The 27686-nt window shown below is 41.8% G+C and overlaps 1 protein-coding gene across 6 annotated transcripts in view; it reads right to left on the reverse strand.

Annotated features, from left to right (window-relative positions):
* The window catches only part of LOC144720259 (MAGUK p55 subfamily member 7-like), a 63918-nt gene that overhangs the window by 11685 nt on the left and 24547 nt on the right, over positions 1-27686 (reverse strand). For 4 of the 6 annotated variants that reach the window (XM_078596872.1, XM_078596881.1, XM_078596891.1 and 1 more), the window contains 12 exons: positions 19031-19103; positions 16645-16763; positions 15326-15403; positions 14813-14893; positions 12694-12825; positions 11072-11153; positions 9320-9405; positions 6809-6883; positions 6316-6512; positions 3155-3219; positions 846-866; positions 192-227 (listed from right to left, as the gene is read on the reverse strand). In XM_078596872.1, the coding sequence (XP_078452998.1) occupies positions 192-227; positions 846-866; positions 3155-3219; positions 6316-6512; positions 6809-6883; positions 9320-9405; positions 11072-11153; positions 12694-12825; positions 14813-14893; positions 15326-15403; positions 16645-16763; positions 19031-19088 (1030 nt within the window). In that variant the 5' untranslated portion in view covers positions 19089-19103. The remainder of the gene's footprint in view (positions 1-191; positions 228-845; positions 867-3154; positions 3220-6315; positions 6513-6808; positions 6884-9319; positions 9406-11071; positions 11154-12693; positions 12826-14812; positions 14894-15325; positions 15404-16644; positions 16764-19030; positions 19104-27686) is intronic. The other 2 variants (XM_078596900.1, XM_078596862.1) reach the window with 1 other exon arrangement.

The following is a 27686-nucleotide window of genomic DNA, read 5'->3' on the forward strand; positions in this document are numbered from 1 at the left end:
CTGGTCCAGTCATCTGACAGCCATTGTTAGGTCAGAGCCACCTGGCCACCTTGGGACTTCTCTACAAAAGCATGGAAGCGATGGCCAATGTGATGACGGCTGCGAGGGAGAATGGGAGGTGGAGCGTCGGTGGGGGCACTGAGGACAGTGGGGGAGGCACACGCATGCACAAGTGGCGACAAAGCTCTCACCGATATAAACTCCGTGGCCATCATACCCTGGATCTTCTGGACATATCAACAAGCACACCGAGCAGTAACAAAGTACAGGAGGAGAAAAAAGCAGAGTTAGACACCAAGCCTGTCATGCAGAAAGAGACAGAGTGTGCGTGAGAAAAAAAATATAACCACCAATGCAGACTTTGCACAGACAGCCAGCAGCCAGCAGTTAAGGAGACTTAAGATTTAAAATGAAAACCATAAATGAAACACCAAAAGTATAAATCAAGCAGCAAATGATGAGGACACTCACTTAATGCCTGCCAGTCCATGGCAATGGGTATAGTCATATGAATGCCAAGGAACATACTAGTGATGTGGCCAACAACTGACCAAATATTCTGGTCTATTGCAGCTGGTAAGGTCCAACTTATTCCCTTAAAAAATAATGTATAAGGTTTTTGTACTTTTAAGTATATTCACAGATTTTTACATATTTGTTTATACGCTTTAAAATATGGAAATACCTGTTTTTAAATCCTCTGAAGACGAGCATGGGAAGAGGAAAGAGGTGTCAGTGATTCTGACAGGCTGTTATCTCGCTGTTACATCTGCTAAATAATAAGAACACAACTGCAACGCTGTTCGTCTCGGTGCATTACAGAAATGTAGACGTTAGACACCTACCACATGCATAGGACTCCTCACCTACGGAAGCCATCAGGAGAAAGGGAAGTTCCAAGAGTTTTTAATGAAAATATACCAGAGGCAAGCTCTAATACGATTTGACACACAAAAGAGTAATCATTCTAGATTTGAAGTTTTCGTGACTGCAAGGATCCATACTCTTTGGTTCTTTCGGTAAAGTCACGTAGGTGAAAATAAATAACTAGCTTTTATCACGACATTTCGGAAGCAACACAAGCTTCCGCCATCAGGTGGGACAACCATAGCAAGAAACAACATTACTGAAGTGGGCAAAGAGAGCTGTTTGTGACAAGCGATTATATAAGGTAAGAGGGGGGGGGAGGAGCCAGGGAGGAGAGATGCAGGGGGCGGGGGGTGTGGGGTAGGGGGGGGAGCTGCGGGCTTGAGGGGGGGGGGGTAGAGTGCTGCAGAAACTGGGAATGCAGGTATGGGAGCAAGCTATAAACGCAATTAAGAGAGAATGGATTAAAATTGAGCAATCATTGGAAGGATGTTATTAACCAGGTAAAATCTAAATTGCATTTATAGCTTGCTCCCATACCCGCATTCCCAGTTTCTGCAGCATTCTACTCCCCCCCCTCATGCCCGCAGCTCACTCCCCCCCCCCTACTCCACACCCCCCGCCCCCTGCATCTCTCCTCCCTGGCGCCTCCACCCCCTCTTACCTTATATAATAGCTTGTCACAACCAGCTCTCTTTGCCCACTACAGTAATTGTGTTTCTGGCTGTGGTTGTCCCACCTGATGACGTAAGCTTGTGTTGCTTCCGAAACGTCGTGATTTAATTTAGTTATTTATTTTTTCACCTACGTGACTTCACCGAAAGAACCAAAAAGAGTCATCGCCAATGTTCCATAAGAATGCACATAAAACTGAAACACTATCATATGCAAAACTAATTAGTTGTGAAATAATATGGCCTCAGAGATGTACTCAATAATGAAAATAACTCATCAACCAATGTTGCGAATTTGATAAACTCATTTTAGTATTAACTGCCACCATTACATAAATATTTGCAATTCAAACATCAATGTTGGTGATAAGATCTTTAATATTTTCGTCTCAAATATTACATTCCTAAAAGATTAGAATTCACACCACTGCCACATACCATCATTAAAATTGAGTTTTCCTTTAAGTGTCAGCAAATTTTCTCATCAGATAAAAGCAAACAAATCATTATTAATGAGGAAACTGCATTAGTTGGGGGTATGAGTTGAAAGGTTAGTTACGGAGATAGGAATGAACATGAGACACACGGTGGGAGGGTAACGTATAAAAATGCAGTTTTCCTGAGCGCAGACAAGACAAAATGTGCTTTTCAGAGGCCCATACTAACACAGATTTTGCCCCATCTGTACCGAATTGCACAGCCCTGTCTGCATCACTCCTACAATCGAACCTGTTGTGACTGTAGCTGGCACCACTTCACAGCTTGTTCTGTTCTCACTTCAAACTATCTGCACACCTTACTTTACCATGAATCAGGCAGCGTGGTATTACACGAGAAAGTGATATACAGCCCATATTGGAAATGTAAAAAAATATAAGCCCACTACAGAAAACAAAACCACAAATAAAATAGAATTTTCATTTTACTACAAATACCTATTTAATTGTGGAGCATGAAAATTACTATGTAAAAAACAATGTAGTTGTTTCTCAAATAACCTTCATATTTTATCCAAAACAAGTGCACTAAAAAGCCACATAAAATAAACACGCTCCACACCACTGCCAAATACCATCAGCTGTTTTACAATAATCTCCGAGTTGGAACAAGTATCATCTACAGTGCTCTCAGCTTCACATCAGCATTAGCCATAGCAGAACGATTCTCAGGACCTATTTGCCAAACGCCCATTTTTGCTTGGACCCACCTTACTAGCATTGCATAGCTATACCTGTATGTTGGTAAAGGCAAACATGCATTGCATTAAAGAGGGTGTTAAATGAACATTATAGTAATAAGTGGGAAAAAGTGAATCGAATGCTCAATATAATGTTCCTGATTACACACCAGATGTATGGAGTTGGACCACGCACACACACAAACGGACATACCTTCTTCAACCGTGCTTACTGAGAGGCATGCAAAGGAACAAGGGATTTGGTGGTGAGCATAAGAGGATAAAAGGGAACATTGGCGTGACAGGAGGCAGGCAATTTCAAACGCGTGCCGTGGAAGAAAGTGACCCAAAAAGAACAGCAACCGTTATGCGCAGTAAACGCCGTGACAGCTTTCATAGATGTGTGGCCAGAGCCTGAGCCGTGGCCATGACTTACACAATCTTGATTTACTGCTCTTCTGGACGATGGGTGGTGATGCCGGCTGTCTGGCTGCAAGCCGCCTACAACAGACACACTGATTATTTTTAGAAATAGACAAAGGATCAGCACAGCCGGACATGCAGCAATGGCTCTATGCTCCGGGGAATTGTAGGAACCAGTCCAAGAATGTATTTACACTTATATAAAAAAAATGCTGATGAAAAGCAAACACACCAAGTGACTGACTGTAGCAAATGTACAACTGATGCCAAACAAGACGATGCCACCACCTGTATACCCTACACCAGTACCACTAGCACACCCTTCCATAATGCATAAACAGTACAACTCTAGCATACTCCATACATAAGTTGGTTTGTTCATTCCATTAATAACTTTATGAAGTTGTGAATTATTTTCACCAATTTGTATGCCAATAAAAAATATTCATGTGCCAAATGTGTTAGAATATTTCAGTTTCTCCTCGGATGTAGATCGAACAATACTCTCCTTATCTATTAGTCTATCCTTCACCTTCCCTCTGACTGTAAACTAAAGAGTTTTAACTACTCCTTAATAACTACAGGCAAGTTATTGCAAGTATGTGTTTTAACACGACTGACAGTTTAAGATATGCTATGATATTTTCGAAAATGTGTTAAGACTTGCTGTACAGGTGATTAGGAATGTGCAAAGATATTTAAAAAACGTTCTAGGTTGTTCAAAAACTTGGTAAATCAAAAGAGGCGATTAATAATTTTAATAAATACAAGATTTAAACATTTTGACACCTGGCCTTCAGAATAACTAACATTTATTAACAAGGCGTTTCACTTTTAGGACCTCTGCAGGGCAATTAAGCCGTGAGCAAATATTCTCCAAGGCATGAGTAAATGCATTTTACTAAATGTAATCGTTAAAATTTGTTGCACAATGCTGCTGAACTTTATTTTCTTACGTGCAACCCCACAGATTGTTGCCATTGTAGAAAGCAAATGACAACTATTTTAAAAAGTGTAATATAGCTAGAGCAAGTGATATAACACTAACCAATTAATGCCACCTCGTGGTTAACTGCAATTAATTGATGTTTTGCCTGGAACCCATTAAAATCTTGCCGTGAACAACTAGCTTTTCAAAGTATTGCAGAACCACCAGACTCACACATATTCATATTGACATGCACATCCATGCATTTCATACGAGTCAACAATGTCCGATCTAAAGCACCCTCCAGTTCCATGACCACATGTAGTTAGCAGCACATGTCCTTGGGTAAAATAACAGCTTTCTTGTTCATGCAATATTGCCGCGTGGTCTCCTTGAGCTTTCGTGGTGCACACTGACCCCTCCTGGACAAACTGTGCCTCTGTGCTCTTTTATAGCCGATGCATCAGCATTTCATTACTTCTTTATTACGACAGGACAGCAGCGGTGAATTAATAAGGATGTGACTATAGTAAAAGTGGTGCAATAACTGGCCCGAACAGAGAAGCCAGGATACACATGTTCAAGGGGAATTACATTTAATCGCCACGGTTAACATTCGTGGCGAGCAATATTTGAAGTAGTTCTGGGCTCCAACTTACAAACCATGACTGACATTGCATGGGAGCCTTCATCCATTAGTCGATTAACATGTACATACACAGACCATTTGTTAATTCACTTCTGGATAAGGGACTACACACCCATGCCACACAAGCCATGACGGTTATATTATCTTACTTCACCATGCTGGTCAGTGCAGGTTGGTGAGGGGAGTATGGAACAACAATAGATTTTGAGAGTGGATATAACGAAGAAATGTACACTATTATCATCACTGCAAAACAAATGTATTTTATAATAAAATAAACAACTTGTATGCTTATTCTTAAAAAAATATTCAGAAGCATGGTTGTAATTTAAATGCCAAGACAAGAGAACCATAAAATGCATGCTGTTCTGTTTGCGTTGGAACTTGCTAATTATCCTGCAGATACCATCAGCAGACCACAGAACACAATGTCGCTACTTCTGGCAGCGTCTCAGTACGGATGTAATTTAAAATGGCCATTTCATTACGTCAAGTCAATTACTATCCCGGAAAATACAATATCCTTCAGTACAAGATGCCGGCTTAAACTGAAATCCTCATTTGTCACATGAAATCACACCAAGGACACCATATCAAGGTCAACAAGAATTGCACAACATTATTTATAGACATGAAGCTGGGTAGTGTTGCTTTATAGAGTGCTCCACTACAAATCATGAGGTTAACATTTTAGTGAGTGCTAGACGAAGCCAATTATACATTTGGGGGTAAATAAAATAAGTAGAAATTCGTGGAAAATCAATAATTGTTGTACTATACTCTTTGGTTCTTTCGGTAAAGTCACATAGTTATAAAAAGAAAGAAATATATATGACGACGTTTCGATCGCAACACAAGCGGTCGTCCTCAGGCGGAAAAAATAATCCAGCAGTAAAACTGCTGAACCAGCGAGAGAGCTGTTACAACAAGAGGTTATTATTTGGCAATGGACAAGCAAGCGGGGTTCAGCAGTTCCACTGCTGGATCATTTTTTCCGCCTGAGGACGACCACTTGTGTTGCGATCGAAACGTCGTGATATATTATTTTTTGTTTTATTTTATTTTTCTACCTACGTGACTTTACCGAAAGAACCAAAGAGTATGGATTTCTGCAGTCACGAAAGCTTCGAATCAGGAATAGTTGTACTATCATTATTTTTATTTTACCAAGACTCTCAGGCTGATACTGCCAAGTTTTCGCACAGGGAGGCGAGGCTGCTATTGGAATTCCCAATTTAGTGATTTGTCGGTAATATTTAATCATTGGGATGTTTGGTTAAGACCAGTTACATTGTATGTTTTTTTAGATATGGGAGGTAATCAGGGACCTGGAGGAAGCCAATACAGAACAGAGGGAAGAACATACAAACTACACACAAAGGCACCGTAAATCTGGAATCAAACCCAGGCCCTTCTTGCTGCAAAGCACACGTTTGGCCACTGTTAGTAACACTTGTGCTGTGTTGGGCACCGTTGATAACACTACTACAAGTGTTATCATCACCCCCTATATCTCATTTAAGCTGGGAGGAACTACGAACTGGACTGAGCGATTGCCAATGGTGAGGCCGCGATGTGTAAGGGTTGCCTCTCAGACCTCTCCATGTAGTGCTTGGAAGGGATGAGGCCGGCACGCATGTTGCTCTGCTCCGTGCGCTTGGCCTGCCACCACATGCTGTCATCCTGGCTCACCACCTGAAGCACCTCGCCACGCAAAAATGGTAACCCCGCCTCCTTGCATGGGATCGCCACGTCACCCCGCGGGTTGTAGTCAAAGAATGTGCGCAGGTAAATCTGCGGAGAAGAGCATCGACAGCAAAATAATAGTAAAAATTGGAGGTGGCAGAGTGGCTCTGGGGTTTCAAAATGCCTGTCGGGGACAATGTCCTGGCATCATTGATTTTATTGGTATGAGTCTGGATTTCAGTTATTTATAATTAAACCAGTATAGTAAGTTCATGGTATTTGGTTTAAAACCAGTTCTTGGGGCTGATGTGCCAATTTTTTGGCCTGTTAGGCCAACTGAATTACTCCAAATGTTTGGAGATGAAAAAAAAAATGTTCATATGCTGGACCTCATGTGGCCATACCTTGGTGTCTTTGCTTTGGGATTCATCTTTAAAGGCTGGCACAATCTTGAATGTTATTGCACTCTGCGACTGTGCCTGCAAAACAATAAAGGAATTTTGCTGCGGTAACACAATAAGTATATATACACGTATCCAAAGCAAAAATGTAAAACAATACCTATAAATAAACATTTTATATATACATTTTCTTGATAGAAAAATAAAATCACGATAATTAAATTAATGATACAATGGCAAATTATTTTGGGAGCTCATTTTTTTTACAAAGGACGTTAATATTTTTGTATTTCTGACTCATCGCTAACGTGTGTAATATCTGAATTAAATTTCGATTTAAAGCTTTCGTGACTGCAGGGATTCATCTTCTTGGTTCTTTCGGTAAAGTCACGTAGAATGGAAATAATAAAATAATAAAAATAAAACATTATAAAATAATTCTCATGACGTTTCGGCCACAACGCAAGCAGCCGTCCTCAGGTGAAGACCAGGTCTGTCGGGGAGACAGCGTCTGAATGAAACACCACCACGCTTGGAGCGTATATTTAAGCTGGGTTGGAAGGTGAAGAGCGCCTTGACAAAAGATTTTGCATATCATGAGTAATTTAGCATATTTATGGGAAATGCAGATACGTGATTAGTACTACTTGTGAAATGCGTAGGAGGTGGGCGGGGGGTTTCAAAGTCATATTATGCCCGTGCATTATGCAGGATTAGCAGCATCAAAGGGAGGGGATAGGGGTAGCATTAATAAAGGGAAGGAATGTTAATAGTATGTATAAACTACATAGTATCATCAGTATACTAAATATACTCTCCAATAAGCTGAGCTACTAACAGTAAGTAATACATTACAATTCTATGTCGCAAAAAATATAATATGCTTCCAGCTAAACTTTTTTCCCTTACATCACACGGGTCTACCCCATACCGAACTCTTGTTGAGTGGACGGCTGGTGTTTGTGTGAACGCTGCACTACCGAACTCTGTTGAGTGGGCGGCTGGTGTTTGTGTGACCGCTGCACTACCGAACTCTTGTTGAGTGGGCGGCTGGTGTTTGTGTGACCGCTGCACTACCGAACTCTTGTTGAGTGGGCGGCTGGTGTTTGTGTGAACGCTGCACTACCGAACTCTTGTTGAGTGGGCGCCTGGTGTTTGTGTGAACGCTGCACTACCGAACTCTTGTTGAGTGGGCGGCTGGTGTTTGTGTGAACGCTGCACTACCGAACTCTTGTTGAGTGGGCGGCTGGTGATTGCGTGAACGCTGCACTACCGAACTCTTGTTGAGTGGGCGACTGGTAGTGCAGCGTTCACACAAACGCCAGCCGCCTACTCAATAAGAGTTCGGTAGTATGTAGTTTATACATACTATTAACATTCCTTCCCTTTATTAATGCTACCCCTATCCCCTCCCTTTGATGCTGCTAATCCTGCATAATGCATGGGCATAATGACTTTGAAACCCCCCGCCCACCTCCTACGCATTTCACAAGTAGTACTAATCACATATCTGAATTTCCCATAAATATGCTAAATTCCTCTTGATATGCAAATTCTTTTGTCAAGGTGCTCTTCCCCTTCCAACCCAGCTTAAATATACGCTCCAAGAGTGGTGGTGTTTCATTCAGACGCTGTCTCCCCGACAGACCTGGTCTTCACCTGAGGACGGCTGCTTGCGTTGTGGCCGAAACGTCGTGAGAATTATTTTTATTTCCATTCTACGTGACTTTACCGAAAGAACCAAGAAGATATCTGAATTAGTTGTGGCCGCAAGCCTCCCTCACCAACACCATACTAATCAGCATGGTGAAGTACAATCAAACAATCCGCCATGGCCAACATGGAATGGGAGATGCCTTTATCAAGTAGCGGTTTAATATTTGTATTGCTCACATTTAATTGCTATAATGCTCAACGAAAAATAATTAAAACCGGACAGACAATTTTCAAACCTAAATCAAACCCTCTTTACGTTTAAACATGTATGATGCTCATCTCCCATGACAGTCCAGTGCTATTGGTAGAAATTCCACGTTTCAATGAGGGAGGCAGTATCTCTGTAGAACAATCAGTTGACTTATCCGCACAGTGGTGCACAATTTGTCATCCACAGATATATCAACTCTTTCCCATTCCTATTCTTTTTCCTTCTGGAAGTCATCGGAACGGAACCGTAAGAAAAAACAATAGCTTTATTGGGACCGAGGCTCCCAAAAGGCCATGTGGAAGGCGTGGCAGTTTGGTGCCAGCTATCATAGAGTGCGGTCGTGTCAGGACAGTTCTCTGCAGCGAGTACAATACAATGTCTTTGAAAACAGCAGAGCTATGCCTCTCTAATTAAAATTAATGCTAACCGCTCGCACGTTCTGAGATTCAGCGGTGAACAGGACCCACCGTACAACTTTCCGACGTCTTGGAATGGGTAAGAGTTAAGAGATGTTTCAAATCGGACACAGCAAATTCAGCATAAAATAAATTGAATTCTGGTATTAGTTTGACAGTATATATGCTTACCAGGATCTGAATGACTTCTTCAGGCTCCTTGTTGTCAACGCGAACTCCGTTGACCTCCTTCAGCTCATCGCCTACATTGATGAGCCCTGCTCGGAACACAACGCACGTTCAGCCTTGCATTAATGCATCCAGTCAAAGATGAATCATACACAAAGCCTACTCAATTTGCCAATCACATGTGGGGCTGAAAATGCGTGCACAGTGAGAGCACACGTCATCAAGCGGTGGAGCTTTCTGGATGTAAAAATCTGTAAAATTGTACAAGTCATGAAGACCCTGATGATGATGCCTCTACAATGGGGCACATTGACTTGTCAGTCTTTAGAGATAACAATATTTAATCTTAGTCGACTATTAGTCATACATATAATGTAATTTGATTTAAAGAACATGCAACATATTAGTATTCATCGACTGCTATGCTACTATTATCAATAGCTGCATTTTATTCCCCACAAGAAACATTGAATCGTATCGAGACATCAGATTATCAAATGGAGACAGAAAAGCGCTTAGTACCATCACTATTGAACTCACTGCCTCAAAGATAATATAATCATATAGAAATGTACATTCAACAACAGCCCATTCCTAAACCACAAAAACACGAGTAGGCAACAGCTGTGGTTCAAAATAATACCAACGATCATTTAGCTTTCCATTCCATTACTAATGAATCAATATGCAGTTTCTCTCCATCACTTGCTTACACTACAATTTATTTTACTCCAATCAGTAGCAAGTGAGACGAGGTCATTAAGCCCAGTGTGAAATGGATCTTTATAACAACCAAGGTTGTTTTGCTGTCACGCAATGCAGGACTCAAGCTGAATTCCACAACATGCAGGACAAGCCTGCCCGCGATTTCAGCATACCACTGTAAGATGTTGCTGTGAGATTAAACATGACTTGCAGGGCAAACATGCCCTGCAAGTTAAGCGTATCACACACAAGTGATGATGTAATTGTGAAAAATGTTGGCGAACAGCGTCCGCTATGTGAGCACTGACAAGTTCGGACAGCTCATTCACCCTGCACGTTTCCATATCAATTAAATAATCAAAGTCAAACAAACGAACACATTAAAAATACACTGTTAATCAGTTAAATTGTTAGGGGTCAGGTATATACAATATCTGCCGACAGGTTTATCCAGCCTATGCCGGTAAGTACAATTTCAATCATAATTTACTTATAAGACAATGAGTTTGACGAGTAAGAAACATATCAAGACACCATTTGTAAGGAATTTCAAACACATGATCTGAGAGTGATCCAGCTGAAGAAAGTAAAAGGTATTTGCTTAAAGACATTCAACTTTAAATTTTCCTACATTTATGAGCGTTACAAATCACAAATCATGTTTAAAAAAACGGATAAAAAATACGTAGATGTACAAAAAACTCATTGGTTATGGTGGCAAGACATTGCATTTTATATTTCAATGTCCAATATTAAACAGTGTAACTAATTAAAATTATTACTTATTTTTCATATTCTATCTGCAGTTATGCATATGGCCTGAATCCCAACAATGGTGTTGTCTCTTTAAATTGCCACAAATTACAAGTGGCAGCAAACTGGTTCAGTGGTGAGCATGCTGACTACTAGACTATCTAGCAGCCTGGCCAAACACAATAAGGTAAAACCCGTACTAATATAAGAAATCACACAGGAGTGTTTGTTAAGCGGCATAGACGTGCTGTGTGTCAGACACCGATTTCCGGTGAGGGCGCGCCCTGCATTGCTCACCACTGCGATCCGCCGCACCACCCCTCATGATCCGTGCCACCACGATCGCTCCCGTCTCCTCGTGCCGTCGGATGGTAGCACCCTAGCCCACAGCAGAGAAGTCAAAACCGTTTTTACTAAGCGCCAGAGAAGATTACACTGCAACTACCATTTGTCGCGTTTCCATTAGTGTGCATGCTTATATGGTACATTTAATTTGCATATAAAAGCTGCTATTCAAAACAACTAATTTTCATCTTATTTATTTGCTTGTTATATTTTTATATTAAATTAGCCACTTGATATTGTAGAATAATTCTTTGTTTGGGCCAAGTAGTGCTGCCCGATGTATTTCACTCACAATCGGGATGGTCTGTGAGCTCTCAGTTGGGAGTTAACATGGCTTATCAATGCTGGGAGGTCACTGATATGCACACCAGTCTGAAGAAAATAAACAGTGGTCATCTTATGAAAAGATTGGACCCTGCCATGGGCAAGTAGAATTTCCATTGTTCGCTCATGGTTACGAATGGGAAAGTGTGTTGCCCCAATACTGGTTTTAAGAAGAACACTGACTTGACAGAAACTCCTCAGTGATTCTTAAGATGGATCTTCAACAGGATCCTATAATGAAATAATCGACCAGTTCCATTGGCTGCTTGAGGTGACGTGTTCAGATTATGAAATTACTTGAAGATCACTACTCATACACAATCCAAACATGAATAATGTTTTTCAATGGCTCAGTAAAGTTAATAAAATGATAAATGCTATAACATCTTTAAAATGAGCAAATTAATATAATTCTACTTCGCAAAATGTGTGTTAATAATCTCACCTTCACCATTTTTCCATACACATTGTTTCGTCAGGTCTGCGAATACCAATTAATGCTGTCTACAATAGCCCTCTTTCGCAGCCTGAGAAACATGTATTTTATTGCAATTCAGCTCTGCCCATACATGCTGTGGCTAGGTATGAAAAGTATGTCTAGGAAATAATTACTTGTGGAGCATGGATTTGAATATACTCATGTGCACGCTTTATATTATGCCAAAATAATGTGATATATTTTAAATATCATGCATGAACCAAATATTTTAGACATTGGTTTTGTTACATTTGGGGAACCAGTTTTCATTAGGACACAAAATATGAGGTTTCAATGTACAAATTAAATAAGGAGAAAATATTTTCCATAATATCATGTGCATTTTATTGCACCAAAAACATAGGCAACGGTATAGCAAATTAAACAATGAGATAAAAACAATCCACAAAGAATGTGGAAACAACACTTAGAGTTCCGCAGAGTCAAATGGATGCACCGTATGGGTCATGAAAAAACACATTCCTGCGAAAGGAGCTAGTCGGAACGTTGGGTTGCTCGGTCAATGGCCAGGGTCAACGGCGGCGTGGTGTATTCCCGCAAATATGCCCGACTGTGAGGACGGGCACAAGCCGGCGTGAGTAGGTTAAACGTTGAGTTTTATAAGGGCACCACGGGGTGACCAGCCCCTCCCCACCCCTCCCACCCAGCCCCACCCTCTCCACCCAGCCCCTCCCCACCCTCCCCACCCAGACTATAAATGGCAATGCAGGGCTGGAGGGCCTCCGCTGCAGCCATATCTTGCTGCTCTTACCAGGGGCTCCTTGTTCTTGACGAGCCGGATAATTTTGACTGACTCTTCATCGTCATCAAGATCATCGGGCAGCGGTGGCAGAACCGGGACAAAGTCTTTTTGTGCCACAGAATCGTGCGCAGACAGCACTGCCTGCGAAATAGCCACAGAGTGATAGCACACTGCTTATCGTGAACTCCAATTGTGGGAGGAGCCTCATCACTCACGGCAAATCCCATGTACCCAACCGTGAACACCAGTTATTCCTCTTGAGCCACAGTCACTGACCTTGAACCCATTCAATCAGCATATCGTCAAAGCGACACGCAATGAACACTTGTCATTCACTTCGAGCCCCAGTAAACGAACTTGAAATGTAGTAAATTCACAATAAACCAATTCACTCATCATCATCCAAAGCTACTGACAATGAAGTGCAGTTAATCCCCATGTTCCCTCAGTCACTCATCTTAAGCTTGGTAATAAACTTTGTTCCCACCCCATTAACACAATCTACTGACTATGAACGCATCATTTCCCTGAATCAGTCAACACCATGAATTTTGGCCAATTGCCATAAATCCAAGTTAATAATTGCAAGTCCCAGTTATTTAACATGTACCCAAATAATTTACCTTGCAGCCCATTATTCGGTCACCATGAACCAACACTACTCACTGTGAAACCTTGTCACTTAGCAGAAATATCAGTAACGCAAACTGCTGTGGATTTCACACCTGATGATGATTGCTTGTGTTGCAGTCGAAACGTCGTGATCATTTTATTGTTTGATATTTTTATTATTTCCCTTCTACGTGACTTTACCGAAAAAAGCAAGAATATGAATCACTGCAGTCACGAAAGCTTTAAATAAAAATTTGAACCTCTGTCATTAACTATCTCTTCCGCATCTGTGCAAGTAAACTATTCCACTTTAGTCATCTCAACGTTCACATTATTTCCATTGCACATATCTAAAGAATGCATATCAGGCAAGAGATAAGTAACTATTTACTGATTCTTTTAAAATCTCTCATTAGTTAAAAATGTATTCAAACAACAGTGCTTCCAATTAGATTGAGTGGATTGGGAATTACAGTTTATTTTAATTGCTGCATGCAGTAATACAGCCTATAGAGTAATGCCAACACATTAATTAGCAGCCAATGTTTACATAATTTCCTTTTGGGATTCAGTGTGGATTACATTTGTACAAAGGGCAGCATTAACATTCTGAGAACAAGGCACACCAAATATAGCAGACTAATCCGGTAGCTTGTTGATCACTGACAACACGGTCACTCAAATGGTTTTAAGCCTTCGGTTTGATGTACTAATTACTCAGTTCTTACATTTATTGAAAAAAATGAAAAATATGCTTATCTGCATTGTCATAAGCCTTTTAAAACATCCCTTCAACAATCACGAACATCTCAGCTACGATTTAAACCCTCTATGGATAAAACACATGCAACCCTTTTCATATAAATACAAAAATTAATTCAAGTTAAACACGGCTTCTTCATTGGGAAGTCTGTTGAATAGTGCATGAGCATTTTACAACGACCTCAACATTACAATTCCTGCTGCTACTCTGTTGCGTATGTGTACAATACCAAAGTGTGTCATTTTCCTCAGAGAATAAATTACAGACTATGATAGAATGTTATTATCAGTAACTGTGTATATCGATGTATTTGAAAACTGCTAAAATCCCAACTCTAAAAACTATCCAGGTTTCTCTTGGAAATAATGACTTCCAATGGGCTCAAGTGGTGATTCAATGTATTAATGCTCAGGCTTTATTTATGTAGGCATAATTGAGCCACGTTCATGTTTTTTGCCATTCACTTGCTGGCCCAAAAATAAAGCACTGTAAAGCAAATGGTCGCAATGAGATTAGGATTCATTATAAGATATTACAAATCGATTTGATCAAAACAATGAATTGATGCCAATAACTTTTCTGAACACTAGGTTCACGTTTGAAAAATCCAATGCAATTGCAGGAGAGAAATTTTCTAGGAGCATTCAAGCAACAAATAACTTCGCTTTGGAAGTCCTTTTTTATGCCTTTCCAAGCTTCATATGAAACCTGAAAATTTAAGTGTGAAGTTCATGGCGACAACTTGTGCCTCACCTTGACATGTGGGTTAGAAAGAAGTGTTAACAGTTCCCTGACATCGCTGTTTGTCGGTTGACCTTGTAGCTCCTCTGTTAACTGAAAACAAAGATATAACAAGTATTACTCCAAATCCGAGTTGAACACTACTTTCGTATGACCAAATCAAAAGCAACGATTATAATTTCAGTGCTCAGTGATTGAGCTATTCAATTGCTGTATGAGAGTTGGTAAATTGCTGATACACCACATTAAAATGTTTTGGGCCGAGCACAGTTGTATGGTCCATGGTTTGGTGTTCATAGCGGCAGCTGCACATAGCAGTCAGTTTAATACCTCTAATTAGCATAGTTGGCTACATACGGTGCAAAAGAAGTTCAACATACATACATACATACTACTCATAATGGCAAACACTCAAAAGTCCGCACAGTGTACCTATCCAGGGTACTTAAGATTGAAGTGCACAAAATGAAGTTACCAATATGATATAAAGTAACCACGCAGGAAAAATCAGTGGGAAAGGCTTACATCATCAGTAAGAGTCGCAGAATTGGCCAGCATGGGAGCAGGGCTGATCTTAATGTAACTCTTTAATTTGTCATGAACCTGAAAATAAAACAGACACAACAGCAATAACAATAACTATAGCCATGTGTACATACATTCAATTTTCAATCTCCAGCTACTATCTGGGCTGCCATGATGTTTAACAAACGTTATGAATAAGCATGCATCCCACGTTGCATTTGCTGAATTATTCACCATTTTAAGTCTACATCTGCAGGGCCCAACTTCCAACAGCAAGGTTAGGGATGATATCCTTGTAAAGTATGTATGGAGTTTAATAGTGCCGTTTTGTATACATACAAAATAAATATGCACACATTTATTTTTAAATAAAGAATAAAAAATCACTCTGGGAATGCTTCCACATGTATTTATTAGTTACGGTTATCGAATATTGTGCAGTCTGTGCCACTCTTAAATAGTTTAAAAAGACCCAGAATCTAAACAAATTAATTGTTGAAAGAGAAAAGAAGGAATCTTCCTTAAATAAAGCAGGAAGAGGAAAACATTTAGCATTTGTTTGCAGCAATTTTTTCCAAGACAGAAGTGACCAGCATTTCAGGCCATTGTTCACGAAGCTCAACAATGACAACTCAAGTGGTCTGAAAATAACAGGAAGGATTTCAGATCAGCTACCCCTTCCCCATGGATAACAGGAAATGCAAATACGATGATCCGTGATAAAAAAAACACCTATACTGTATTTGTATTGGCTCTCTCAGCTTTAAGTCAGCTAACTGATGAAACACAATAAAAAAATGTATGGTGCAATAAAGGATGAAAGCAAATTTTCTACGTGGCCCATCATTCTAAGATCCACCGCACAAACACTTGACATCGATTAATATTTACTGCACTGTATATTGTATGTTTTTCTTCAAGAACGAATTTACTGAAATGTTTGATTTATTCACAAGTGAGTTGCATTAGAATGCTTTTTTTTTAACTACAACTTTTCAAAACACGATGTAGTAAATTTGTTATGTAAGTTGAGTTTGCAGATCCCGGTATGTAGTGGGTGTGGAAAAGGTCATAGTTAAAGGTTTGAGTGTTAATGGAACATTGATTAAAAATAACAACGTGGGCTGCAAGGTTATGTAGGGACTGAGGGTAGGTGTGCAAACTGGGGTACAGGGTGTATAAAAGGTCACAGGTGTGGCTAAGAGTGACAACCAAGTCATGAATGGCTGTGATGGTTACTTGTCTAGAGAAGGGTATCAGGCAGCTTATAGGAGGGCACTACGCTGATGAGGGTGTGTTTGGTAGAGGTGAAGCAGTGCCTTCACGAGGGACTGCAGGCTGGCATCTCCACAGATGTCCCGTAAGAAGGTCATGTCCTCCGGGCTGCCCCCATGCTCCTGAAGTTGCGACGGGAGGGTGGCCAGGACTTCGCTCATCGCTGGGGGAACAATGAACAAAACATGCACATCCATGTTCTCACCTCACAGGGTAACTGAAAGCCCATTTGAAGTAAATCTGACCAGGCTCCAAAAAATTGAATTGCCAATTAGGAAATTATTTAACAGGACCCTGTGGGGTGGGCTGGTAGGACCGAACAATTGAATGGCTATAATAAAATGAAATGGCAAAAAATGGCCGCCAATAAGTGGATGCCCCGTGGCCCCGCCCTCCACCCGCGTAACCCCGCCCCGGCCACCCATGGCCCCGCCCCATCTCGGTGTCCCCGCCCCCAGCTCGTTGCCCCACCCCTTACCGCCGTAACCCCCCCCAACCCCGCATAGCCCCGCCCTCCACCTCGTGCCCACGCCCCCTGCCGCCGTTGCCCCGCCCAGCCCCGCGTAGCCCCGCCCCCTGCCGCTGTAGCCCCGCCCAATACACCCCGAGCGGGGGAGAGATTCCCAGGCCTGGCTCGGCTGGAGAGCCGCCGACGAGGGGGGGGTAGGGAGTTGTTTTTAATGTAAAAGCTTTAAATTTAAATGTTTCTATTAAAAAACATCAGGGAATGTAACATTGTTAAACATTTAACTCCCTTTCACACACACGGGGGAACTATACGAAGGGAGAGCTTGAGGCCTAGGTCTAGGCTTTAGGCCTAGCTGTAGGCCTTAGGCCGCCGTGAGTTAATTGTTAATATAAATGTTTTAATTATTTATGTAAAAGCTTTAAAAGTAAATGTTGCTATTAAAAAACATCAGGGAATGTAACATTGTTAAACATTAACTCCCTTTCACACACACGGGGGAACTATACGAAGGGAGAGCTTGAGGCCTAGGTCTAGGCTTTAGGCCTAGCTGTAGGCCTTAGGCCGCCGTGAGTTAATTGTTAATATAAATGTTTTAATTATTTATGTAAAAGCTTTAAATGTAAATGTTGCTATTAAAAAACATTAGGGAATGTAACATTGTTAAACATTAACTCCCTTTCACACACACGGGGGAACTATACGAAGGGAGAGCTTGAGGCCTAGGTCTAGGCTTTAGGCCTAGCTGTAGGCCTTAGGCCGCCCTGAGTTAATTGTCAATATAAATGTTTTAATTATTTATGTAAAAGCTTTAAATGTAAATGTTGCTATTAAAATACATCAAGGAATGTAACATTGTTAAACATTAACTCCCTTTCACACACACGGGGGAACTATACGAAGGGAGAGTTTGAGGCCTAGGTCTAGGCTTTAGGCCTAGCTGTAGGCCTTAGGCCGCCGTGAGTTAATTGTTAATATAAATGTTTTAATGATTTATGTAAAATATTTAAATGTAAATGTTTCTATTTAAAAACATCAGGGAATGTAACATTGTTAAACATTAACTCCCTTTCACACACGCGGGGGTACGATACGAAGGGAGAGTTTCAGGCCTAGGTCTGGGTTTTTGTAGGGTCATGCCAAGTGTTTGCAGTAGGGGGCGATGTTGCTATACGGACAGACGGACGGACAAACGAACGGACGATATAATCTATTGGTGGCTGGTCCACTTCGTTCCTACCAGTAAAATGTATTTACATCACAATGTACCAGCAGATGTTTGGTATATATGTAGTGGTGGTGTTGACGCGCGCCGACAGTGAGAGATCACGGGGCGGCGCGGGGTGCGTGGTTGTGCGCGCTGACACAAGGTGGGAAATAGGATCGTGGGCAGCGCGCAGTGATTGGTCAACTGGGGTGGGTGCTCTCAGCGACGTCCGCATGAGGGACTATAAAGGGGGACGCGCGGGAGCACTCGGGGAGTTGTTAACCAGTTGAAGATCGAAGACGGAGTTGAAGAGGTAGGGCCCTGAGACCCCTAGTCCCGCTGTCCTTGTAAGTGCCGGGACCCTGTGTGGCTCGGAGGCGAGACTGTGGGACCCGTGGTCTGACGTCCATGTAGGACGAGGCTGTGGGACCCAGAGTCGAGACGGACACCCCAGCCGGGTGGGTTCCGAGAAGCTACGGGGCGTAAGAGCCCGTGTGGGTGTAGCCAGGGGAACCCCGTGGGTTAGGCTGCAGTTAGCCACCCGTGTAATATGAGTTGGTGTTAATAAAGAGTGTGCTACCCGTAAGGTCGTCTCCCGTCAAGTTACTACATTACATATATATATTTGTAGATTTGTCCATTTTATCCAGATAATAAATCAACAACTAACAGATGAATTGGGCCAATTGAGTTCAGAAACTAAATAAATCTTGCAATGACTAAAAGATCTCAAAAACGACCGCTCTGCTCGGCTAACCTCCGTTCCTTGGTGTGGCCGACAGTGCTGGCATTCCGGTCCCTGCCGAGTCGGGCATGCACGAGGCTCCGCGCTGGCACAGACAACAAGATGGAACTTGTTACGAGAAATCCGCGTCAATCACAGCAACACCTGACGCTTCTCACGTACATTCATCAGCAAGCGCCCCCCCCCCAAGCCCATCACACCATCACAGCTGCCTGCCTCACTGTGAGCCACAGAGACACAAAGACAGCACGACAGGGTTGTGGTTGGAATTTGGAAAAAACGTTGATCATCACTTTAAATGATGAGCTATCATTACCAATTTTTTACATGTGACATTCCAATTACTTTTAGTTGTAGGCCTGAATCATGGGACAGTTCTACGAGAAACATTAAACACATGGTTAAAGGCAAGACATTGGCAGATATTTGCATTTACAGGTAAGGATTTGCAAGCAAGGATGCAAATGGCACAAATGTCCTTGGGAAAAGCATGTAAACAAATATCAGTGTACTGTAACTTATACGGAATAATTGATATACATATCTAATCATGTATATATACTACCTTTATTTGCCATGATGCACAAAAAAGTTCAGTATTTCTGTCATGATACAAATGATCATTTCCAAGTTAAGTAATTTTTCAGCTTCTAAAAGTTGTCAATCATTACTTATTTTGTCCACCCCCTGAAATTCAAATTAGATTCAGTTACACTTAACGTTTCAAACACTGTACACATATATCAGGCATGCATGCACACACACAACCAAACACAAAAGAAGGCACAATGCACACGGACTAAATGGCACCAGGGGTCCCTTACGGCAACCAAAAACCGAGATTAATGGCACGCGATAATGAATTCCCCTCAGTACACAGATGGGGCACTGGTGTCCATCTTTTTGACTCCTGCTCATCATTCCCCTCATGACACAATGGCCCCTCCATTTTGTCCATCTAAAGTACAATGTGAAAAGATAATATATATGAAACATTTGTGTACGAATGTACGTGCAAATTGTAGCAAATAATAATTGAATTACATAATAAATTCACATATTTATCAAGACGTTGGTTATTCACGTGTAAGTACACATTTCTATTGAAAAACGATGTGAAAATGGCCAAATCTTACACACATTTTGTTATTTTGGTATATTGTTTTCTTTTTATGGAGAGATAATTGGCGAAAACCATTTCCACAACATACAAACCAGGTCTTTTTGCAGCACAGACTGGAAATTAATAATATATGGTGTTCACACGCATCCTTGTGAGGTCTGCAGGTCCCTGATGTTATACATGCATGGGATGACGGGCCATGCAGCAAGGGCAAATGTAGTAGGCACCTGCATCATGTATTGGTATTCAGGCAGCTTCAAATACATATTTCACTATCTCGCTGGAAGTACAGCAAGTCGTTGATGAGTGAGATTCTTCTGGATATTTGATTATTTTCCTTGGTGTGAATGGGATTTTTTAAAGGACATTTACTTAAATGTAAAATTTCTAAATAAAGAAATGTATTACATATAAAAACTTTTTAAAAGTCTTGAAAAAAATGTATGCATACAAAACCAGACTTATTATATACATTATGCAACAATAACATTCATAACCCATGGAAGTGAAAGTTGATTACAAAATCGCCTGGAACGACCCAATCTCATCACACCTTAAAAGATAAGTATGCGTTGTGCCTGGATAGTGTTTTGATGAGTAACCACCACGTGCAAAAATACAGGTGTAATAGGCTTTGTGGGAAGTAGACAAAAGTGGAGAAAATGCACTGTCTGTACTCCTTTATTCACAAATTCACACTTCTCAGTGTGGTGAAGTAAAGTCAAATAACCCTCAGGGCCCATCCAACAGTGAATTGACAAAAACGGGCCGTACATGTACATAAACGTGTAAATCACTTTTACGAATGAGAAATATTCTGCAGTAGATGTACAGTACCCGACACGCCATGGATTTTTTTCCAAGCGCTGTGCCATTTAAACTCCCAGCAAGCCACTGTGGTGAGCCCAGGTCATTCCGAGCGCATTAGCGTGAATATCAGCAGATGCTGCTTAGCATTTCAGTGTCCTGATGTGTGTGCACGCAACTCAAATTACAGAGGCGACAGCGGCCACTGCACCAGACCAACCGGTGCAACGGCTAAAAGTAATACGATACAGTCCACTTCTATTTCCACCTACGAGAGACATTTGTGTGTTACGGTGGTTGTGTGGGAAACACACCGTGCAGCTTTGTGGACAGAAGCAACACAGCGCTCCGTAAACAGACGAATATACCTAGCTAGAATTATTATCGTGTTGTATTACTGCTCAGCACAAAACACTATTGTGACTTAATTCGTGCACTGTGATGGGATCTATAATTTGAAAAAGTGTAATCGTTTTTAGACTGGTAAAGGTCTTTTAATACGTTAATTTCAATGGCAATGTGACTCAAAGCTCAAAAGGACGTTTGATTGTTCTCAGATTCGTTGGCAGTCCTAATCTTGATGCGAAAGCTCCGCGTTATTATGACTCGGTCCTGTCTAGCCAAAGGATGATTGCTGATGTTACAAAATATCGGTCCTTATATTATTGATTCCAGAAGAATGATGAAGCAAATCTACTTTTGACCAGGATTTGATGACCTTCTATATCGAGGGGATGATTTTGTAATCATTATTGACATGTGTTATTTAGGCAGGAAGATTGCTCTGCACAGCAGGACTAGCAGCAGGGATGACAATGTGTGCTGCTTATAGCTGTGAAATAATTGTATAAATAATAGGGCTGTTTAAGAAAAGGCAGGCAGAAGGCACGATAGATGAAAGGGTGAAACATTACCGCTTCCTTCATTGACATCCACATGGAATGAATTTATTTTTAAACAAAGAAAAAAAACAGTTTTCACTTATTTACTTTTAAAGCTCATTTAATAGCTTCCATGTATAGTGACCACCTAAGCATAACTGACCTCCACACTAAGTGGTATATACAGTAAGCAACCAGTAGTGGCTGACCATTTGCTGCTGCAGTAATTTATATGCTGCTTCCTGTGATGTCGCATACCCTTGTGGAAGAGGTCATGATGGTTAAGAGCAGATGGATTATATTTTTGGTGAGCTATTGTTTGTGATGGGAATTACTTGTTTACTATAAAAGAGACCATAAATAGATTTCAAAGGTTATATTAGATGTGATAAAACACTTAATTACAAATGTAAAACAGTTCCCTCATTGTAATGGATCTTATCCAGAGCCATTTAATTTGAAATTCCTGTGATCTATTAGGGCCAGCTGGGTCATTTATTGAATTATTCTTCCTGTTATTTGCTTTGTGAAATCAGTAAATATGAGTTCCTTCATCACTTTACCTGCAAAGATAACAGTAAAAGGAGCACAGTTCAAGAATCGATTTCTGTTTCTATCCTCCACGACATTTTCTAGATTTTTGTTTTTAGAAACGTGTCAAAATATATTTAATCGCACTCTGCAAAGCCTCAACTGCTGTAGCTCTTTCTACAACTCAATTCCCGAAGTTACAGCTTGTAATTTTCAAGACCTTTTGATGGTGCTACATTCATCACTTGAAGGCCTGTGGGGGCGTGATCACTGATTGACTCTGCAAGTCCCCTTGGAAACACTAGTCACTGCAGTAGCCTCTCATACAGCACAGGGAAAAATACATGGGCAACTGGTGCTTTTAATTTGCCCATCACAAACCATCAAATAAAGGCAACAGTATATGGCAAAGCGATTCTAGGTGGACTCAATATATATTTACCACAATAAATGAGTATGTGGCCTTGGCATGGACAATGGAATGCCACAGCATTTCCAAACAAAATCACCGTATCTGCTTGCGAAGCCATATTAGTGAATGGAATTTTACCATTTCAACATTTAATATTTCCACCCAGATTATCTGCTAGACTAACAACGAACGCTCAGTGCTTTTAAAGCTACCATGTGTGGAATGCACATTCTAAGAAGTGTCGTATTTCATATTTCACACACAGCACGATGAATGCAAGCACAATACACTCAGAGACTTCTACTTCTCTTTGAACTTGGACGATTCAAATGTAAAGACAGTATGTCGCCACAAACGCTATGGACTCATTGTGCGAGTAAAAATGGCATGTACATATTTTCACACGACTGGCAGAGGTGTAATAATTATAATTCCATATTGCCAATGTAAAACACTCAATTCATTGAAAATACATGGCAATACATCTGAACCAATACCGGTTGTTGTGCACTATGAATAATTTGTTGTGCAAAATGGTAAACCAAGTCAGCGGCACTCTGCAGACTGCTGCTTTTGCGTGCACAACCGTTTGTGATGGAGGCTTGTCAGCTAATTGAAGTCCATCTGAGGGAATAATTACTGTTGGCAGGAATCGCAGCTAAATGTCTCAACTACTGCACTTGGAAACAATGCCACTTTTATTCCATTTCTGGGGAAAAGACTTCCCAAAGTGTGCTTTTGGATAGAATGGATGCACTGGGCAGCATCACCACTTTGATCAATAAGATCAATGAATAGGCCGCCAATGATTAATTTATACTGCTTGCTGTGTGACAGCCACTTTAATAGGAGGGCGACTTACCCTAAGCCTTTATTTATTGACAGGATGAAAGACTCATTAAACACAAAGTTCTGCACTTTAAAAGACGCAAGTACTTCAAATAATCCATTCTTAAATTAATACATATGAAGTGACATCGGGGACGTCACTGTATGGTGCCGGCCCGGGAGGGCTATGGCGTGCGATGTACTTGCGTCGCAGACAGCACCGTGTGGGTTGCTGTGTGAGGCCGGCTCGAGCACAGCACGGCGTGCGATGCACCGTCATCGCGTACACCCTGTAGCCTGGTGTAGTACCAGCCCTAACGGGGCTTGGTGAGCGCTGGGATAGCGCGGGCACCACGCATAGCGTGTAGTGCGGGCTCCCACAAGGGGGAGCGGGAGATTGTCAGCCCAGGGACAGGGTTGCCCCGGGAGGATATAAGGTGGGTCCCTGAGAGGGACCGGGGTCTTCGTTCTACAAGCTGGAAGCTCTACGTCTACAAGCTGGAAGGTCTACGTCATACGAGGCATCAATACGTGGCCGGAGACCCAAGTGAGGGTCCGACCCTTCGGAGCTGTAACTCCTACGTATAGTGTAGTTAGCTGGGTGGTCACCACCCCATGCTGTATCTGGTAAAGGGGTAGTTACCCCTTTGTATATACGTGTTACAATAAATGCATTGCCTCTAAAGAATAACGTCTGCGACTCAGTTGGACTCACTACACATATCTAAGACACACATCCTAAACATTTGATTAAATATGTGCCATTCTACTTTTTTTCATCCCCGACTTGCGACTTTCCACAAATTCACATTTCATCTACACTACCGTGCGAGACATTTTTAAGTGGAAGATACAGTACAAACGTAAACGTATTTATGTACCTGTAGTGACTGTGAATGTCACGGCGGATAATGTGTTGGCATTATGTATAGTCCGCTTACTGGGCGTAGTACCAGCCCTAGCGGGGCTTGGGTGAGCGCTGGTCAGCGCGGAGGCACCATGTACAGTGTGCGGTGCGGGCTCCCGGTGAGGGAGCGAGAGGGAGTGTTAGCCAGCCAGGGTTACGTTGGGGCATGATATGCTAGTTGACCTGCCAACACATGACCGGATTATATTGGAGGGGGGCCACCGGTGGACGGGGGCCGCTGGGCGGTCATGTGGTCTAAAAGAGCTCTCGGGAGCCTTCGAGAAAGAGCTCGAGAGATCTGGAAGGTGGGCGGGGCGAAGGGCAGAGCCAACCCCAGCTCGGGGTTCTTCGTGTGCTGGTGTGAAGAAGATCCACGTCGGGGAGAAGAAGCCTCTAGCCACGCGGTCCGGGACCCAGCTTGTGGTCCGGGCCGGGATAGCGAACCGTGTCTAGTTCTGCCGTAGCTTGGCTAGATGGGCATTCAACACCCAAGTGTAGGTTGTGTTATGTTATGTTGGTGAAATATTATTGCTCCCAAGACAATGTCTGCGACTCAGTTGGACTCACTACATACCAATCACTCAGATTGCAGTGTAATTTCTAAGGCTCTTCTTTGAGATGTCCAGTTTTTCTCATGTTTCCCGAGAAAATAAGGAAAGGACAATTTTTTATTTTTGAGAAAGCACATAAGCTGTCTCATGCAAGCTGAATCCCTGCATGAACCCCCGATCCAAACTCTCTGCTGACAGAATACTGGCGTGTACAACCACACATTTTACTTTAAATCACTCTTACTGGGCCGAGAATTGCAGTCTTAATGATTAACACAGGACAGTAATATCTACCGATTAGCATGGTTTGCTACGTACTGGGCGAAAAAAGTTCAACATACATACTGACATAGAAACAATACCCGACTGCTTTAGGAATATAAAGCTGGCAAGTCAATGCAATATGTGAGCCTCCAGTTTATTTAGGGGAGTGGACTTTACACAGAAAAACAAGTAGTGTGTAAATGCTCATGCAAATTGTTACACACGATAAGCATGCAAGTGTAATGACAGTAGAGTCTACCTGCGATGTGAGTGGACTAGTGGCCATGGGAGATAATGAGTGGGGAGTCAGCCTACAGTGCGAATGCACTAGTGGCCACGGGAGGTAAAGAGAGGGGTGTCAGCTGTGAGTACGAAGGGACTGGTGGCAACGGGAATGATCGAGAAGGGAGCGTGGTCAGGTGACGGAAGAGGAGGGTAGTCTGCTGGTGGAGCAAGCTTCCAGAGTCAGCGAGAAGGTTCAGGAAGGGGGACGTGGCCTCGGTCCTTATATAAGGGAGATGCGCGGGAGACTCGGGGCTGTTGCAGTGGGGTCTCCGCCTGTTCAAGTGAACGTGTCTTCAATAAAGAAACCATCTCAAGACAAGTGTGTCAAGCCGTCTTTACACAAGCTTAAAACACACACACTAACCAGAGCCAATACTCATGTACAAGAATGATAACATCCATGTATAAACATTCAAACATTTATTGTAAATAGTGCATAGATTTTGTCGTTTTCACGAACACATGTAAAATGTCTTCCTATAAAGGGATGAATGAACATAACACTTCACAGGCACGGCCATGATTAATATATTGCACTCTTAAAAACAGCTTAGAAAAACAACTCTTACATTGTGCGTGTTATACATTTTCATTATTGATCAGTCAATTGTACAACATGCTGTTACATAAACAGTTGCATCATCATTTAATCTATTCTGCATGCTATATTATTTGGGTCTTTTGGTAAAGTCATGTAGATGGTTCAAAGAAAATAACAAAAAACTCCTAGTGATGATGATCCCTTGTGTTGTGATCGAAATGTCGTAGTTTTTTGTTCTTTTCTTTGAGCCATCTACGTGACTTTACCGAAAAACCCAAATAATATGAATTCCTGCAGTCACGAAAGCTTTAAGTCAACATTTATTCTGCATGCTATCGCAATACTGAAACATTCTTTGGGTCTTTCGGTAAAGCCGCGTAGATAGAAAAATAAAAATAATCACCATATCATGACGTTTCGATCGCAACACAAGCAATCGTCATCAGGTGAGAGCTGCTGAAGCAGGAAAAAATATATAGTGGGATCGCTGCTAAGGCAGGGAGTTATAAAGGTTTGAGATGGGTGTAGCCCAAGGGTTAGTGGGCAGGGCTAGAGAAATGTAAGATAGGAGAAATCTTGATAAACGAAGCTGTGGGGGTGGCCATTGTATTGTGAGAGATTAGCATGTCAATGTAATAAATTTGCTTGTAAATATAAGCTAGAGAGAGCTCGGAAAGGAACATCGCCACATGGAGGTAGAAAAGGATGGCAAGCCGCCATTTACTAACACAGCTAACGGTGGCTGTGTTAGTGAATGTAACTCAGAGAGCCGAAAATAACTGCTAACGTAGGTAGGTAGGAAGGGAACAACACAACCAGTTATGATCTAAACTGGTTAAAAACGTCCTTCCAATGATTGCTCAGTTTGTACCCATCTTCTCGGTTGAAATTGTGTCTGTGTTTATATATCTGGATGGCTTCATGGACGAATCTTTGCTGAGAGGCCAGTGGGTTTGCAGAGTACCTTCGTCTTGGCAAAATCAATTTCGTGTGTGCCCACAGCGTTAAAATAATGATCAGCCACGGCTAAAGTATTGGTACTACAGTGTTTCAGATCTGCCTTATGTTCACGAACCCAGTCCGAGACATGTCGATTAGTTTCCCCAATGTAACTGCTGCTGCAGACACAGCTTAGTCTGAAGACACTAGGGTACTGCATGTCAAGGATCACACCCTTCACAGATGGGATCAAATCACGATTTTATGTACTGTGTTGAATTGTACCTGGATCTTGCGTTTGCTCATGATTTTGGAAATATTTTGGTGACCCCTGCTATGTATGGCAAGGTGATGGTTTTGACTGGGTTCCTAAGATGGTTCTTTCCCAAAGGTTGGGGTGATAGCTTTATGGATTGTGTAGTCTGAATATCCATTCTTCTTGAGGGCTTGGTGTACATGCTCCAGTTCACTGGCTAGGTAGTAATGGTCGGAAATACGAGCTCGATGGTATAGAGTTTTGATGAGGGAATTCTTCTGGGATGGATGGTGGTGGGAGTCAGGTTTTAGGTAGGCATCCGTATGGGTGGCTTTCCTGTAGA

Source organism: Lampetra planeri, chromosome 1 (genome assembly GCF_965212315.1).
Source record: "Lampetra planeri chromosome 1, kcLamPlan1.2.h2, whole genome shotgun sequence".
Classification (NCBI taxonomy): Eukaryota; Metazoa; Chordata; class Hyperoartia; order Petromyzontiformes; family Petromyzontidae; genus Lampetra; species Lampetra planeri.